At 36.6% G+C, this 19,569-nt stretch overlaps 1 protein-coding gene across 1 annotated transcript in view; it reads right to left on the bottom strand.

The window, feature by feature from the left end:
- Positions 1–7,207, bottom strand: part of pak5 (p21 protein (Cdc42/Rac)-activated kinase 5) — a 36,072-nt gene extending 28,865 nt beyond the window's left edge. Inside the window, 2 exon segments of the mRNA XM_046835967.1 lie at positions 1,116–1,339; positions 6,897–7,207. Coding sequence (XP_046691923.1) covers positions 1,116–1,339; positions 6,897–7,053 — 381 coding nt within the window. The 5' untranslated portion in view covers positions 7,054–7,207.
- Positions 7,208–19,569: the final 12,362 nt, after the last annotated feature.

The following is a 19,569-nucleotide window of genomic DNA, read 5'->3' as shown; positions in this document are numbered from 1 at the left end:
ATCTCCTATGGTACTCAAGTCGATTACAAGTGTCAGTTCATTTTCATTGTGGTTTTTCTTTTTACCCGGCCTATATTCTCGCAGGTTTCTGACAGGCTCAAAGCCATGTGTAGCCATCCTCAGTCCTCATTCTTTGCCTTACATCCTGCACCATATTTAGCACACAATTAGGTACTGAAAAATGAAACGCAAGTTATCGGCTATGCATTTTTGATTAAAGTTCACTTGCTTTTTTTTTTTTGCAGGATGTTTTTATAAAAAGCACTTGATTGATTCTTTTCCTGGACCATGTCCTTGGTCTTCATGAGGCATGTTCTTTAACAAAATTTTGTGCCTGAACAGGTCAATTTATTTTAACTTCAGGTGACACGTTAATTGCACACGGGTGAACTCAAAACCGTGGATATCAACAGCTTATACTATAAATAATTTAATTTGGTTTCAGAACAAAAAAAGTAAATACTGGAAACTACACTGTCCATCCATCTTGCCACACATATCCTGAGCTAATTTGGTCATATTCAAGACATGCAATAATAAAAATCTTTTTCTTTTTTTTTTGTGGTGAGTAAATACATATGAAGTCACTTTATTACACTAAATAACATCTGTATTATGTACAAAATTGAATACAGGTATATCTAATCCATTATTGACACAGTATTCATAGAGAGTTTTACCATTGCTATTTGAACATTGTTGGACAGAAAGACAAAAAAAATGCGTACAGGCACAGGACAAAAGGCAAAGCTGCAGGACAGACTGCAGAGACAGACATTAGAGACAGCGGAAAGGGGTTAAGAGATGATGGCTAAACTGATACTGCCTATGAAAACACATTAGAACAATGACAGTATATGTATGTACTAAAGGCCTATACAATCCCCTGTGCTGAAATTCAGAACACATGTAAATACTGACATTCAATATACAAGAGAAGCAGGAAGGAAATATAAGGTAGAGAAATTCTCCTTTTGGACATTCATACAAGCTTATTCTGAAATTCCAAATGTTGCTTTTTACAAGAAAAAAAGGTTATAATAAATAATGTACACATACAGGAAAGAAAGCAGAGTAAAAAGAAAGATTTACAAAGCACTAGATTTATCATATACCTTCATAGGGGCCAGCTGAATGGGTGTAATGTAGGACGGGTCCACCATCGGTTTGGGTCGGTTGGCCGTGTCTGCCAGGAGACTCTGCCATTGCTGAGGAAGCCCGGTAAACTTCTGTTCATGGGGGTCAAACCCTGTGTGAACACGATGCTCAAAGTTCGAGGGGGCCGAGATTTCCAGCCTTTTCTTCTTCTTTCCAAACATGTTGGAAAAGCTGGACAGACCTAGAAGTACAAAAGGCGGAATGTTAAAATACGATGTATATTGCCGACTCCCTTGCATTTCAAATGTTCCATTGAGTTACTTAAATTCAGTATAAAACTAAATGTTATAATATGTTCTGATTGCTCTTTCTGTGTTTATTCATACCATGGGGTGCAAAATTACACTGTTAACTCAATTTAGCCACATAAGTTCTTATGCAACTACCCAAAATATTATATATACTATATTTAAACCAAAGACCTTGTATCTCTGAAAAGACACAAACTACAATTAAACATCTTTTTAACTTCCAGAATAACAACATAACCATATCATTCCAGTTATGGAGACATATAAATACAGAAATCTATGCTTGTATTTATAATATATTAACAAAAACAATTGAGTAAAAAGTATATTTGCATCATCTGAATAAACAGTATTAGTATGTATCTTTAGTATGGGAATGAATTTGTAATTAAGATGTGGATCAGAAACTTTTAAAATGGAATAGAGCATTCAGGCCACTTATCAATCCCTTTGTGTTTCTACTGCTAAATAAATCTTAGTTTATCACGACCATGCTTCACTTTTGTTGTTCTGTGTCATTCAGGGACACAATAGCATCCTTTTAGCCAGACACTGAGCTGTACACCGTGCCTGGCTGACCTATGCGCTGCCAGTTGGGCTGCCAACATGTGCACATGGACAAAGGGACAGGCGGCATGTGTATGTCTGAATGTGTTTGAGAAAGAAGGTTGTGAATAAAACCGGCTAGGTAAACACTACTACATCATATGTAAATACAGCGTGGGCAGAACTCATGTTTTACAGTAAAAAAATAAATTCAGTTTTTCTAAATCAGGACTGATCTGAAAAGCAGCTGAGATTCAGATGGTGTACTTAAACCAACAGTGTTATTTGCATGAATGAAGAGCTCTGTCTCCCGGCAACAACCAAGAGCATCGAATGAAAAATAACATAGATGATCATAGCGCTAATTAATGGGATCATTCTCATTCAATTTCCTTATTTTAGCTCCAGAAGAAAGAGAGAGAACTACTGAGAAAGATGGGCATTCTAAACAGGAACAAGTTACAATCCAGAGACAAGATGACAGAATGATCAATCAATGTTCAAGTTTAGATATACAGTTAAATGTTAGAATTATTGTCAACTTTTATTACAATAAAATCAATATAGTCTAGTAAAATAGGACACTAACAGCAGCAGTGGGATGCCTTCACCAGCAAGTCTAATCTTTTCACATATTTGACTTTGTAGTGACCTTGATTATTTTCGGATAAAAAAATAAAAATAAATAAAAAATCAATTAATATGCTGATTCCAATGCTATGTATATTTCCATATCAATCCTTAAAATATTATTTCAGCGTTCCAGAGATATGGACCCACTAAGAATTGTGGACAGACATAATGACAAACATTGGGATATTTTACATTTCATTTTGAAATTTTACATTTCAAATTTTTATAAATAAATATTTTTGTTACATTATGTACAAACCAAAAAAGAAATACTGTTCTACTACCCAGCCCTACAACCCAGTGTTCTAATTGATAATAATCAAATATTTCAGGCACTGTCAACTTAGACTTTGTAACAAGGAACTCCAGCACTTGGATTGACACTTGACCCATGGGTCTATTCCACTATTAAGGAAGTGCCATCCTATCAGACAATTTGAAATTGTGCAGATTGAGAGACCACTTGTGTCTGCACTATGGGGCTTTTACAGAGGCCTCGCTGTCATAAAACGCCCTGCTCTACCATGCTAACTAAGTAAGTGCCAACACAGAGAGAAAAGTCCAAATCCCCTAGCATATTTACACCTCTCAGTGGTCTATAGCAAAGCCAAGTCAAATTACCACCAGCCAAGAGTCTGTGCTTTCTATCCTGATGCCTTTCACCACTGAGGCAGAGCCTTCTTTCAGAGAAAAGAAAAATGAAGTGTCAGTTAGGCCTTCACCTTTATATTGACTATATTGAATTTAATGCAAGTATAGGTGTCCCTTGCCACTAGTTCCCTCTCTCATAATATCCATGAATATCTAGTCATTAGGTATGGATTGATCAATAATTCTTTTATTGCCCAAACCAATATCAGTGACACACTGACATTTCTGAATCGTTTTATTTTTTATATGTATTTATTATTGTACCAACAGACCAATATCATATAAAACGTTTATCAAGTTTGTCTCTACTCTCCTCAAGAATTTAATGTTAATCTAGATAAATGTTTCACCCGCCATCCACAGCCTTCCTGAGGCACACCCTTGATTGTTAGGAGCTCAAGATGAATGAAGCCAATTTCAATGCACTCACAGAAAGGCCACTATCCTGCGTAGTAAGTTTCAAAAATTGGATTTTTCTGTTTGAAGACATGTAGTGTTTGTATACAGGTAGTGTGATTATGTGAACAGGGATGAGATGTGGTCATAGCTGCATTTTTTCCTGATGAGCTGTTGACTCTTCATTGTTTATAGAGAGATCATTTAAAGTATGCCTACTTTTGTCTCGATCTTTGTACATGCTTCATCTGCTGAAAATAATTATCCTGTGCACAACATTGCATTCCTACATCTAAATCAACATATTGATTGCTTTTCTGCTGACTTGTCAATGAGCTCACAATATCCCCTATGCAATATAGGCATGCCAACATTCCTTTTCACTTTAGGTCTCATGCCCACTAATGTTTATTGGCGGAATATGTCTGTGTGTATCGCTGTTGCTATTTGAAGTTACTGTCAAACACAAAAGCAAAGCACACCAGTGAATGTGAATAAAATGCCTATTTGAGTGTAAGTGATTTTGAAAGAAGGTCATTCTGTGCAGGTTGCACTCTTCAGAGGCTTTGGATCCTCTTTAATCCAAGGCTACAGAGTAAATTATCAGACCAGACTATCCTCCTCCCACTGTAATTTAGTTAATGGACAGATGAAGGACTGAATGAGTGCATGAGTGGTCTATTACCTGATTTATCAGGACACAAACAAGCAATTTTTTGATTTATTATTACAGAGCAGAGCTTGCATAACATATAAAAGGAAAAACAGAACACATGGACTTAAGAATAAAGTCTAGGTGACCCTCTGCTCTATGTGTGAGAATCGGTATTTATCTTTCTCTCATTGAGCAGAGAACACTGAACAATGTGTTTATGAGTTTAGGCATACAAGAGTGCACATTAGCGTTTTTCTCCAAGTACAATAAGCTTATCTGTAATGGTTTATGAGCAGCAGACTGAAATGATCCACAGCAGAGCTGTAGATGTCTCAAAGGAAGCACACCTCCCAAATGGATGGTGCTATGTTATCTGTAAAACTAGCCATTAAGTGGAAAAATTAGAAGAAAATTGAGAATTGAATCTACTAGCATCCAACCAATCTGGACAAAAAGCCCTGTGCACTCCCCTGCAATCCTACCCACCAGCCACCCTTCCCCCAATGATCGTTTGAAATCTTTAAAGCGCATTATAGCAGCCCTGTCAATCATTCGGAATGTCGGAAAGTCAAAGGCATGATCTCAACATTGACAAATCTCTACATACTGCATTCTTATATCATGGTATTAACAGTGGGCCTTGCACTGTTCTGTATGTGCGCCTTCTCACGTCTCAAAACTGAGGAATTGGGCTGGATATCAGGCAGTGAGTGAAGGGGCTGTTAACAGTCGAGCTCTATTTGAAACCTAGATGATTGGGAATGTCTTTCAAATAAGATTACTTAGACTGCTTAGGGCTTAAGACATTCTGGGGGGAAAAAAGGGAAATGTGGTGCAGAGAGAGTGCAGCTGTGGCCTTTTCATGAAGTTACTAAAACCGTACTGAAAATCTAATTACATATGATCAATTTGTATGTGATATAAATTAAAGAATATTCATCCAGCATGGGTTTAATTGAAAAATTCTTTAAAGTTTTTGCATGAAGTGTAAAACTGTAAACTATTCATGAAAAAAAGGTATATATGTAAAAAAAGGTAAATATGTAAAAAAAAAAGACCTTCTGAAATGAATAAATTGTGATGTCACCTTACGTGTGCACTGTACACCAGCACTCTTACAATACTGGCCACTAGTTTGTGCCAGTTCTGATCTGTGATTTGTGTTTGTCTATGTGCATGTGATAATGCAATTAAACAGTTAAACATGTACATATATATATATATGGTTCTACCTATGATATGCATTATCAGGAAAAAAATATTAAGTGCATACAGCAGTAGCCCCAGGGACTGATGAAATCAGGGGCCATGGCAATGAAAGAAGAACGCTTGCACTCGACCTGAAGCTCTGTTTGTCCCTGAACCATCTGTCACCATCTGAGGGACGGCATGCATTTCCCGCCCGGAGCAGTGCAGTGGCAACATGGGGCAGAGCGAGGCCTGGCCTTTCCCCAGAAGCCCTGCTACCAAAACAGAACCAAGCGCTATTTCAGGCCCTTGTACACATGTGCTGTTAAGTTACTCTTTGCAAAGCCAACTGGCTGTAGAACCCCTGCGGCATGGGGCTTAGGGGCATTTTTTATACATAGCACAATTAACTGACTTATGACAAGCATCTTGTACAGGCAGGATGTTCTTCGTGTTAGTAAAGCAAGACAGTAGAAAGAAAAAATTGGAACAGCATAGTATGCTTCTTTGATTTGGAAGTAGATTTCTTATTCGGCCCCTAAATTAGAGTTACAAAGCAATGGTAACAACATATATCATGTTTCTACAACACTATGTGTATGGTCACTCACTCACAGTTCACTCTAAATGAGAGTGAGACGTGTCCCTCTATACAGTGTGAAGGAGCGTATGGACATGTTATATGCAAACACAGTTACATTGAATTATTTTAATTAAATCAGTTTTTAATAAGTCCCTTTTGGGAATCCCTTGGGTTATTTTAACACACTAAATGTTGAAGCTGATTCTATTTAATTTCTAGAAGGCAGGCAGGAGGACAGAAATTTCACCCAAATACAGATCGAAACAATCAAGCATGCTATGCATTGAGACAGAGAGATTTTTCTTTATTGGATATCTGGATGTAAAAGACAGAACCAGACAGAACATGAAAAAGAAAGGAAAGGTAGGAAAATGAAAGGAAATCAAAGGAAAGCTTTGCTGACCAATGAATAAAATATTATAAAGTTTTCAGCCCCATCCATTGGTTTATTAATGCTATAGGAAACCAAATCAAATGAATGCCTAATAAACCTAAGGTCAATTTTAGAAAAGACTGTTCATTGGAATCAACTGAGTGTGGTTAAGTTTGAATCATATCATTAGAGACTAGCTCTCTCTAACTCCAGGGTACGGATTTTCCATTATTAACAAACTATGGTAACTGAACAAGGACGGCAATCTAAATTGAATCACAGTAAATGTAGCATTGATTTTAAATTTAGCTCATCTTCTATTTAAAAATAAAAAGACACTTGATATTTCAGAAATAAAAACAATTTTGTGGTTTTGCTAAACAACAATGTAAACTCTTTTGCTCTCTGTAAAGAGTAAATATATTTACACAAAAGCACTCTGGTGTAATAATTCCAGCTTACCTGGTATAAAATTCATTCGTCCTTTTTCATTAAATACCAACTCAAAATTTTCATAATATTCCCTTCTATAAAAAAAGTCCATTAGAGTATGTAATGTTGAAAGCACATTCCTCAGCGCTTCACTGTGGCTGTAACAGAGGCCTCGCCTTGGGCTCATCCATTCACAGTCCTGTAATGACCAAAGAAACACTGTGCCAAAAAAAATGCCAACGATAGCAACCTAATGCAGACAGGCTAAACCCGGGGCATTGGGATGCGGGACAGCAGAGACTGTCCCAGGCTGACACCATCCTCCTGTGTGTGCTCTGAATTCCTACTCCAGCACTGCCTCTCATCTCTTTGCACACTGTGTCACCTTGTCTCGACTAATTGACACACAAACAGGCACACACAACATCCGTAGTGTGACCACCGGCTGCCATGGACAGAAGAATCAAGGTCTATCACATTGTGTAAGTGTGAATGAAAGTGTGAGTGTGCAGTCGGAGGCACCCAACTGGGAAGGAAGAGTGAGAGAGAGATAAAGATAGAGAGAGAAGCAGTGCTCACAGCTGTTACAAGTGGTGAGTACATAGCCTGTGTCATACACACAAACATAAACAGACAGCACTAAGATAAAATACCTAGTTTGGAAGTTATTTATTTCACTGAATTGCTCATCCACCACCCCAGGGTCAGAAACACTTCTCAATGAAACATGCTGACATAACTCACTATGTCTTTCAGGAGGAAGTGAAGAAACTACCAGAGCCTCAGGAGCTGAGTGTGAAGCTTGTAGAAGCACCACACCCCATTCACTCCACACACTATTTTTACCCACATCTCCAGCCCTAGTGTGGCATGCTTATTAGGGTGAGGGCTGCAGGGGCATCTGGTCTACCAGTGCAGATAACACTGTGGTCCACAGCTCCAACATAGAAACACACCAGATCAGTCAGAAACTTGAGAACAGCCATCTTAAACATCTGAAGTATTTTTGCCTGGTACTTTTCACTTTCTCCTGTGCTTAAGCTTCACTCTGAAAGGCATCTCTCGACTCCAGTTTTTGACTCATGGTTTTGTATTACTCAGTGTTTAATAATACTACAATTCATTGTCATCTCCTGCATTTTTCATTATTACCAAATAATATGTTGGTTTCTTTTTAATATACGTACATTTCAGTTGCTTTTAAGGCGTAGGAACTAATTTACCAAATATTTTGTTAAGTAAAAATCATTGCATAAAAAAAAAACATTAAAAAAGGGTTTCATTCTTTTGTCAGTTTAGCACTGATTGCGCACATCAGTCACTGCACTGTGCATCTTGAAAGTATTCACAGCGCTTCCCGTTTTTTCACATTTTGTTATGTTCCAGCTTTATTCCAAAATTCTTTAAATTACATTATTTACCTCAAAATGTTACAAACAATACAATATAATGATAACATGAAAAACGTTTGTTTAAAATCTTCGCAAATTTATAAAAAAAAATTAATAAAAACTAAAATATTACATGTATGTAAGTATTCACAGCCTTTGCTCAATGTTTTGTTGAGTGTTACGGAAAAGTCCATGAATACTGGTGTACATGTGTATATATATATATATATATATATATATATATATATATATATATATATATATATATATAATAAATTAGCAGATTTGAAAATAATGATTTTAATCCATTTTGGAATAATAAAAAAAAATAATAATATAGAAAAAGCGAAGCGCTATGAATACCTTCCGGATGCACTGTACACCACACAGCACACCTTAACCTAATTTAAGCAGAATAAGCACCAGTATGTACATCAAGATTGTACAGCACTTCTTTTTCAGTCATGATGTTAACTTGTGTATATATTATATAAAATATTCCAAGATCTCATTTGACTCCAAGCAATATTTCAATATCAGCCATTATTAAAAATTCTGCCAAATGGGATATTGTGAAAGCCTGTTTCTTAACAGGGAAAAAAGAATTCCAGTAAGTCTGAATACTGATTATTTATTAAAAAAATATGTATTTTTTGCCCTATAATGACTTATTTTTGGTTTTGTACAAATCACTTTTTACCTCTTACTTATTAAATAAGGTGCAATAAAACAAAAAAGTATATTGACATTGAGCGAATATTAGAGAAAATAATATACTATAGCATATCATAAATGTATTTATCAAGGAGGCTTTTACTTCTAACAAAATGTACAAAATGCTTACTGTTGATGAAAATTAATAGGGCATACATATTTTTTGCTTTGTATGCAAACCTACCATTACATTTAGTAGTTGCACATTTTCATGCAATATTTACATTTTTTCTATACATCTCACTGTTTGTAATCACCATTAAACTTTGACTATAGTTTTAGTTTGATTGAGTCTGTTTGAGATACCAGTGCATAGCAGCCTTTCGAACAAATTACACACACAAACATTTAACATTTTCTTTACTGTTCATAATACAGTTATATTAAATCTGAGGTCTTAGTCACTTGGAGCTGGACTGTAAATGTAGACACAAAGTGCTTTGCTTCACTGTGTAGTTTCCTCAGGCTCTGCTCATAACTGTTACACTATGTAACAATGAGAACCTTCATTCAGGCCTTATAAAAGAATCAAACACTTCCTCACAGCATACCCAGCAGAGATGGAAAGTTAACTTTATTGAAACTCTAAGACACTTTCAAATTGCCTTTGTCATAGCCCATATGGAGTGTGTTACTTTGCCTAGAGGGAGACATCTGTACACTGTCACTGTGGCTGATGGGTAGAACAGCAGTACTTTACTCTCATGAATGAAGGGCTAAGCTTTCTGAGTCAGCACTATGTTTTCAGAAATGAGAACTGAAAATCTCTGGCCATGTCTGACCTCTGAACATCTGAGTCATTGCCCAAGGATACACCCAGTAATGCTGCAAGCAGTAATGCACCATCTGACAAAATGTCTGTTGGCTGAGGGCTATTAACACCACTACACAAGAGACAAACATTCTAGCAAGCACAAGCATTGCTGTATTTTCTTTTAAATTATTTTCATGATTCATGTTCGGAGAGACCAAATCCTTATGTCTCAAGGCAATCCTTGTATGCTGACATTTTTTGTACTACTATTACCCTTGGCGAACACAGTGCACAAGCAAATGTACTGTCAGATTACCAATACACCTGACTATTTGCTGTTATAATAACCTACACTCCACTGGGAAGATGTTTCACTATATAGGACTTGTACAGACTTGTAGAGATTTGTGCTTCGGCCACAACGTTTTTGGTAAAGTCAGATACTGATATAGGGTGAGGAGGCCTGGTGTGCAGTCAGTGTTTTAACTCATCCCGAAGGTGTTCAGTATGGTTTAGGTCAGAGCTCTTTAGCAGGCCACTTCAGGATCTTGGGGTTTCCTAGCTAAAGTTAATATATTATTTTATATTAAAGAAAATCCTCATTTTTTTATGTCACAATGACATCTTGCATGCCATGTAGGCACACACAATATAAAAGATAATTGAGCACTAATCACGTGCTACAGGGCTGCAGTTTAAGATTTAATCATACCCTGTCAGTCCATTATTAAGCTTTCAGTGTGAGACAGAGGTGTTCTGGGCAGTGAAGTTAAATTACAGTCTATCTGACTGCTGAGCAGCTGAACACACTTGCAAACTCACTCACACACATATACATGCTCACACTCACACATCCAATGCACACATACATTATTCACTCAAATATGTAGACACTTCCGAGCACACACACACACAGACAGCAGCACAAACAGCATAGATTAACCTACTGCTGTAGCTTTTTGGTCTCAAAGTGCACTCTTGCCTCTATGACCCTGTTTCAATCGCCTTGTGTGTGCAAGAGAGCACTTTGCAGGATCCTGTGAGAATCCTGACGAAATCCCTGCACATGAATCATTTAGCAGACACCACACAACACACAGCCGACTGCTGGATTAGCAGAACACGCATTTATTTATTGCTGAGTGTGTGAACAAGACTTTCTCTTAATGTTTTACATAATCACAATGTGTCTTTGAAATGGAATTTAAATTCACTTAGACCCACCCCATATTTTAGATTTGTTATCATGTCATTTATCTACATTTCTATTCTCATCAGAAACGCTTGTTGTTGTGACACAGCTTGTTTAAGTATTCCAGAAACTGCTGATCTCTTGGGATTTACACCCAAAACTACAACAACAGTCTCTAGAGTTTACACAGAACAGTGTGAAAATTGGCAAAAAAAAATAAAATTAAAGTGTTAGCTCTATAGGCTAAAACACCTTGTTGAGGTCCAGACTGATTAGAATTTGCTCAAATAATTATTTTTTACAACCAATCAACAATAATGTTTTCCTTTTTCTGATGACTGATGAAAGGATTAAGCTCTTGACCTTTATCTGTATGAGTTTATGAAATAGTGAGAAATGAGATTGGCTGAAGGTGTTAATACAAAAGTAAACAGCGAGTAAATTTTTTTAAAATTACAAAACTACATATAATAATGTTCAATACACAAATTCCGTTTACCATAGTTGTAAAAAGAGATTATTTGAGCTAATCAAACCAGTCTGGACATTCTTTTATGACCTTGGCGTTGGTCCACTGAGTTTTATCGGGTAAAAGGTCAGCTCAGCTGTCTATGAGGAAGTTTTAGAGCACTTCATGCTTCCCTCTGCTGACCAGCTTTATGGAGATGCTAATTTGATTTTCCAGCAGGACTTGGCATCTGCCCACACTGCCAAAAGCACTAATACCTAGTTCATGGACCATGGTATCCCTGTGTTTGATTGGTCAGCAAATTTGCCTGACCTAAACCCCATAGAGAATCTGTGGGGTATTGTGAAGAGGAAAATGCGAGACACCAGACCCAACAATGCAGAAGAGCTGAAGGCTGCTATCAGAGCAACCTGGGCTTCCATAAACCCTTAGCAGTGCCACAGACTGATCGCCTCCATGCCACGCCACCTTGCTGCAATAATTCATGCAAAGGGAGCCCAGACCAAGTATTGAGTGCTGTATATTTTCACATTTTTCAGCAGTCCAACATTTCTGTGTTCAAATATTTAAGTAATATTCAAATGTTTTGAGATACTGAATATTTCATCAGCTGTAAGCCATATTCATAAAAATTCTAATAAATAAACACTTGAAATATATTAGTTTGTGTGTAATAAATCTATATGATGAGTTTCACTTTTTAAATGGAATTACTGAAATAAATCAACTTCTCAAGCACCTGTATATATTGTGAGTTTTATGGTATATCACCTGCTCCATTCTATAAGTTCAGCTCTGTTGTTTACATCAGTCCTATTTATTAACAGATTTGGGCAAGAGGTTTCCAATATGCTATCTACTAGAACTTTACATGTCTGAGCACATAATTTTACATTGGAGTTTGCAATTTCCGCCTCTGCATTTCGGACATCGGCCAGATCTTAATGGCAGCTTCCCAAAGACATTATGCAACTTAAAAACAGGGTTCTGTATAACAGCAGGTCAGCAGCCTACACACAGCAGACAGACAGGCAGACAAATATACAGACAGACAGAGAGAGAGAGAGAGAGAGAGAGAGAGAGAGAGAGAGAGAGAGAGGGGACTGCTGAGGTAAATAGATGACACAGTTGACATCATCTTTGCAAAGTATATGATTTGGCTGGTGATAATTAGAGGTGTCCAGCTCTATGAGTGCAGCTTTTGAGAATGTAAGCTGATCTAACAACTAAAAAATGTCTCGATCTCTGTAGTGCATCTCCTAAAACTTAATCATTTGGAGCTGATAAAATGAAAAAGAGTGCCCAGATACACTGTTCACTCACTACACAGTTTTTTTTAATAAGATTGCCTGCTATATTTAACTAGTTAGTAAAAGAGAAATGAAGGTCCAAACAATGAAATAAACTTACGTATCAGTACAAATCAAGGTGGATGTTAGACAATGGCATGGTCTCTCTCCAGGGTCCCCAGTTTAATCCTGAGCATGAATTACAGTCTATTTGTAACCATTGCATACCCCCTCATATCCATTGGTGAATTGTCTACACTAAACTGCCTTTATTTATGAACAAATGTGTAAATGTAATTTACTGGAGTCCGGGGTATATCCTGCATCAAGCCAAGGCTAGAATAAAACAGTTATCTAAAAAATGAATGAATGAATGCATGAAGGATCAGATTAAATACAGTTCCACTTTCATACGCTTACTGTGACATTTACAGTGGCATTTCCATCTCTACTGTTAGACCACTGAGATATGATGCTTTGCTGTTGAGGTCTTTAAGCCAACATTAGCAACAAATACATTCATACAAACACATCCAACAATTAGATACAGAAAATGTGTGCACCAAAGATTAAAGCAACAAAAATACATGGTTTAATGAAATATGTTTAATAAGAACTAGGTAACTGGTACCTTTTGTAATAATTTTATAATAGTGTCAAAAAAACAACCTTGGAACATGCTTTCACATTTAGTCCCCATTTGCTGTATAATAGTACAATTAATTATTATTGTGAAGTTGTAAATCTTAAAGTTGTTAGGTAGTGTTGAAATCAGAGCTCTATACTCAAGATCTTCCACCCCAATATATGTATCTTCAGACCTGGCTTTGTGCACAGGGGCATCATCATGCTGGAACAGGTTTGGGCCTAGCTCTAGTGAAAGGGAAATGTAAAGCAATTATGTGCATCAAACTTCGTGATAACAGTTCAGAGAACAACATATGTCTAAAAAGCTGTTAAATATAAAGCATATTAGTTCACTACAATGTATTTACCAAGTGTAGAGTAGATGAGATTACAGAGCAGAAACAAACAATACGGAGGACAGATAATAAGCATACAAAAAATATTATTTATTATTATCATCATTAATAATTATTATGTAATTTTCTCTTTTATTATCCACAGACCATATTAACACGTACTCATTAAGAATAGCAGTTTATAACTAAACTTCTCATACAGATGCAGAATCTGACCTGTGTATGACAAAGAAACCTTCATAGGGTGTTGTTTCATCTGTGAAATCTGCATTCCTGTCTGTCAAATGTTATGGTATTGCTTTAATTAATGAGCTCGTGTGCATCATTCAAAATATAAGACTAGTAGAAACAAACAAAGAACACAATTAAACCTAAACTGCTTCTCAATGACAATGGAGAGAGCAGACGCAGATTCTTCTTGTTCTGGCTTGGAACCACACAACAAGGATCTGATTATTTCTCCTCACAGGTTTAAGCTTGACAGAGAACATCACATGGCAATTGCCTAGAACAGTGCTGTCATTTAATTAAACCTTAACTGTTTATGCGTATTTTTAATGGAATAAAATAGAGATGCACACAGAGCACTGTGTTTCCCAACGGACTGTTATTACTGATGCACTAAACTGTGGAGTGCTCTGAGTTTAGTTATTCAGTAATGGAGGAACAGGGAGAAAACAGTGAGAGGCAAGGAGAAGATTCAGGACAACAAAAGAAAATACATTTTTATATTTTTACTCATATACAGTGCGTTCAAATAGTCCCTTCACGGTGACTGTTATATACACACACACACACACACACACACACACACACACACACACACACACACACACACACACATAAGCAATTATATGGGTTTTTTTTGCAAATCAATGGAATACTACAAAAATTTGATTGAATTCAAGAATATAACAGGGCTATTCAGGTGTGAATGCAATCGATGGTCAGCTTGTAAGTCATTACACTCTAGTCTCCTTTATCATGTCGGAAACAAGTTAAAAGGTAAACTGGGGTTGAATTGTAAATCCGTGTGGCTGCTTCTCTGAGTGAATTTATGCTAGGACTGAACAATTCATTTGAATTTGTGATAATATTGTGATATAAAAAAACAAGATTTTTCCACCGCAGAGGCTGCGATTACACTCTCTGTAAAAGTAAATCAGTCAAGTTGGCATCCTACATTGCACCTTGATTCGTTGTTCAATAGTACTCAAGTAAAAGTCGAAATACACAAGGTAAAATATTACATCAGCAAAAGTAAAAGTGCTCTTTATAAACCTCCACTTGAGTAAGAGTACAAAAGTATTTGCCAGATGTACTTAAGTATCCAAGTACTATGATTTATTATGGCTATAACTTTCCTATTATAATTTTTATAACGAGACACCAATCCGTTAATAAAATGATATTAATGAGACAAAATCTGATTGATAGCTAATAAATTATTATGAGAACAAAACCTTTTTACCGGCTTAAAAAAAATCGCACAATTAAGGACATAAGTGTTGTGGCAAGTTAGAATTAGGTATTCCTTCCAACATTTATTCCTCTCAAAATGTTCTGCTTGATGTTGAACTGACACTGAACGATATGTTTGTGCTACGTAGATACCACCAACCGGCGGTTCCAGCTTGAATGAGGCCCTGGGTGAACTAAACCATGACCCAACGTCTTCCCCATTGATTAGTTTCAGCTTTGAAAAGCTCCTCTCTGCTTCAGCTGCCGTCACTGGATGAGTAAGACATATTCTTACAGTTCACAAATTTGGATGCATTTCTGAGAGCTCCATTAAATTTATAAATATCACCCTAAATGCAGTAAATGCACAATTAAGTACACGTGACATTGTGCACAATTTATCAAACTCTCAGAACCAAGTACCAAACAACACCTTGGCTAATTGTAGCAATAAGATACATACAACATCTGTATCCTTATAATATATGCCCGGAGATTCCCCTTTACTAAACTTTTCAGTACAATCACAGAAAACCTTTATGACATCACTCTTAATTAAAGGTAAACTACATACTATAAATTATAATGTTATGCAAGCTAAAAGTAATACTATTACTCTATGAGTATTTTGTATTTTGCACGTTTTCCCCCTACTTCTTTCGTCTTTTTTTCTAAATTGGGCTCCTGAGCGTTTACACCTTTTTAATCATCCATAATTTTAATTTGGCTTCAGCTCACCTTACTGACTTACCAACTTCCGCCTCTCCTTTTTAAGTGAATGACTGAGGGAACTTCTCTGAACGATGGTCGCAAACTCCAAATCCTGAACAGGTTCATTGACTGTTAAAGTATTTTATCAACTCATAATTAAAAAGGAACGACTGATTTCGCTAAATGTAGTTAAGAAAAAAGTATGATATTTGAGAGAGTACCTGTGCATATTTGCAAGAGTTCTCACAAGGTCAAGAAAATATGACCATATAACCCCAATCTTATCGTTCCTGCACTGGCTTCCTGTTAAGTTTTGAATAGAGTTCAAACTATTGCTTCTTACTTATAAAGCACTAAATGGTTTGGCTCCCATGTATCTCTCCCGTCTTTTAACACGCTACAATCCGCCACGCTCCCTGAGATCTCAAAACTCTGGGCTTCTATTAGTTCCTAGAATAGCAAAGTCCACTAAAGGCGGTAGATCATTCTCACATTTAGCTCCTAAACTTTGGAATAGTCTTCCTGACAGTGTTCGGGGCTCAGACACACTCACCCAGTTTAAGTGAAGATTAAAAACATATCTTTTTAGCAAAACTTACACATAACACACATCACATATCATAACCTTGTGCTCCAGAACATCTGATCACATGCACATTATCAACTTGTGCTGTTAATATCATGAACAGCAGCTACGCTAATTTCTCTCCACTGCTTCTCTTTCTCTCCTCATCCGGAAGCATCCTGAGGTTTGGCCAGCTCCAGTCACGTCCCACCTCATGAAGATTATGGACCTTTGAGGAAGTAGATGCTAAACTCGCAAACATCCCAAACCATCTAGAGACGTACCAGTGCCAATCAGATCCCACTACATGTGTGGTTTTGACATTGGACCTCCTGGAGTGTTTAAAGGCTCTGGCATAGAGAAGCTGATGCTGGATCTGTGATAATCACAAATGTTGAGCTCAGTAGCTACTAGTTTTATAACCATAATGACTGTGTAAGACTGTTGAAAGAACATTACTTATAATCTTATACTCCAGTGCTCATGTTAGTTCTCACTCTCCAGTGTTCTGTATTGTTAAAAGATTTATGATCAAACCCTTGATGTCACCCAAATGAGGATGGGTTCCCCTTTTGAGTCTGGTTCCTCTCAAGGTTTCTTCCTCATAACAGTTAAGGGAGTTTTTCCTTGCCACATTCGCCACGACTTGCTCATCAGGGATAAATGCACACCGTTTACCTTGACTGTTGATTTTGGTAAAGCTGCTTTGAGACAATGTTTGTTGTGAAAAGCGCTATAGAAATAAACTTGACTTGACTTGAAGTTAAAGTAAAAGTCTCCCAAACAGAAATACTTGAATAACAGATACATGAAAAAAAGACCTAAGTGCAGTAACGATTTACATTTACTTTGTTACTGTCCACCACTGGGCTTGACATAACCTGACATTGCAGAAACCTTACTGTCAAAGAGGAACAGTACGTTGTGTTGAACTATTTTGGCTTTAAAAAACGATGCTGCTGCTCAGAATCAGGTATTGTGCAAAATCTGCCTTGCTAAGGTTGCAACCTCAAGGGGCAACACTACTGATTCAGCACTTAAACACCACAAAGCCATGAATGATAGTTGCATAAAACTTGAACACCAATGTGTCAAGTAAACCAAATAGCACCCGACAGGGATCACTGACCAAAATGTTTGAAATTATAACTCCATATGAATGTACTTCAACACATGGAAATTACTTAAGCAGTAATGTGAAATATATGATGCTGTTTAGGTTGGTGGCCAAGCCTGGGTTTGCCAGCTTTGATAAATACACTGTATAACATGTAGTGTTAACTGTATAACATGCCCTCCCATATTTTAGCCAGGTCTCCATACACACAAAATGCTAACAGAGAGTCGCACTGGAGCTGAAAACAGCGTTTTCCACTGCTACACATGACATGATAAAGTTTACCGCAGATTTTTAAAGAGATACAGGCAGATATTTGTTCTCCTTCATTTTTCTGCACTTTGTGTGTTACATTACTCACTGGAGAAAGATTTGTGATCAACATTTGAACAGTTTACATTTTTAAAACAACTGAATTAAAATTGTTGTTATTATTGTAATTAAAACATTTTAATTAAATAGTTTACATTTGTAAGACCCCATTTGGGTAATACAGATGTGTATGTAAGTTTTTGTGTGTGTGTGTTTTGTGTGTGTGTGTGTGTGTGTGTGTGTGTGTGTGTGTGTGTGTTTTACATTTAATATTACATTTTCTAAAGATATGTTCTACTTAACTGTTCCACTCTTTTTGTACCATATTTTAACAAATGTCTTCATTCCATCGATCCGTCATTCATTCACTCCCTCGATATGTGGAATTTAAGATAAATTCTTGAAGCTGGACATAAAACACAAAACAATCTATAGCGCTAGCCACTTCCTGATTAGCAGCTAACGCTAGCGTTGTGGATACTTTAGCGTTTTCATGCATGAGCAATACAAGAGTTTCTTTATTTATGATTTTTTTTTATTTTATCCCTGGCATTGTTGTGTATGTTTTCAAGTTTAAGAAGAAGACTTGCGGTCCAGCACTTAAAGAATTTCATTCGGTATTCGTGTACCAAACCGAAAGCCCTGTACCGAAGAATTTCGGTACAAAAACGTGTACCATTACACCACTAATATAACATATATTTGATTATTTATTTGAAGACTGTCTAGTAAAGTTCCCAAACAGTGTTGAAAAAGTGCAATCAACATGTTTACATATCATGTTTATTGCAGTGACTTTGAATTACCTAAATAGTGAGTGTGGTAAAAGCACAGATTAGATTTTTTATTTCTGCAATCTATACTTTATTTTGTGTGATTTGCTACTAATTTCCAAATTAATGTTTACACCAGGCTAATTTGTAAGTGCCTTATGTTGTCATAATTATTATGACATGCTTACAAGTCTCAAATTATTCAAAATACTACTGTGATTGTACTTATTAAATAAAAATGTCATTTATATCAGTTCATACATCACCAAATTTCATCGTAACATATAGGTCTGGCCAACAGAAAAGAAAAATGTTTCCTTAATACAGTATATCTAATATTATGTTGATAATTTACTGCTTGTCTTTGTTGAATAATACAGAATATAAAAATAGCTGTATATTAAAATCGAAATCGCAATATTGGTTAAAAACAAATCGCACTTAGATTATTTTTCTAGATCGTTCAGCCTTAATTCATGCTATTTCATACCTCCATTCTCCATCATAAACACCTAGTTTACAAACTTGTATTAATTCAGACCAGAATGATAATGTGGTTGCAAATCCTCACACACTAAACTAGCATTACTGTAGTGTTATCTTTGGAGTTCAGTGCAGTGATGATAATAATGGCCCTCCCCATGCATGGCTGTGCTCTCTGCTCTAACCCATCACTCAACAGAGGGACTAATCTCGCTGATGGTAAAGCAGAAAGAGCCTTACATTAGGCCAGTGTTTTTATATCAGAGACATCTAGCCAAGCGTTAATAAGACCACCTCAGAGCAAAATGGGGACGTGCCAATGACTTGTATCGAGAGCTCAGCATTGTGCTCAGTATTACAAGCGCGGGAATATGAATAAATATCACAGGATCTGTGTCCAAGAACAACAGTCAACTATTACATAACTGTTAAATCCTGCCCTTCTTACATGCTTACATAAATGTTTTGGTTGCATAAATAATGGTACTT

Source organism: Silurus meridionalis, chromosome 23 (assembly GCF_014805685.1).
Source record: "Silurus meridionalis isolate SWU-2019-XX chromosome 23, ASM1480568v1, whole genome shotgun sequence".
In the NCBI taxonomy this organism is placed as follows: domain Eukaryota; kingdom Metazoa; phylum Chordata; class Actinopteri; order Siluriformes; family Siluridae; genus Silurus; species Silurus meridionalis.
This window is presented reverse-complemented; position numbering and strand designations above follow the sequence as displayed.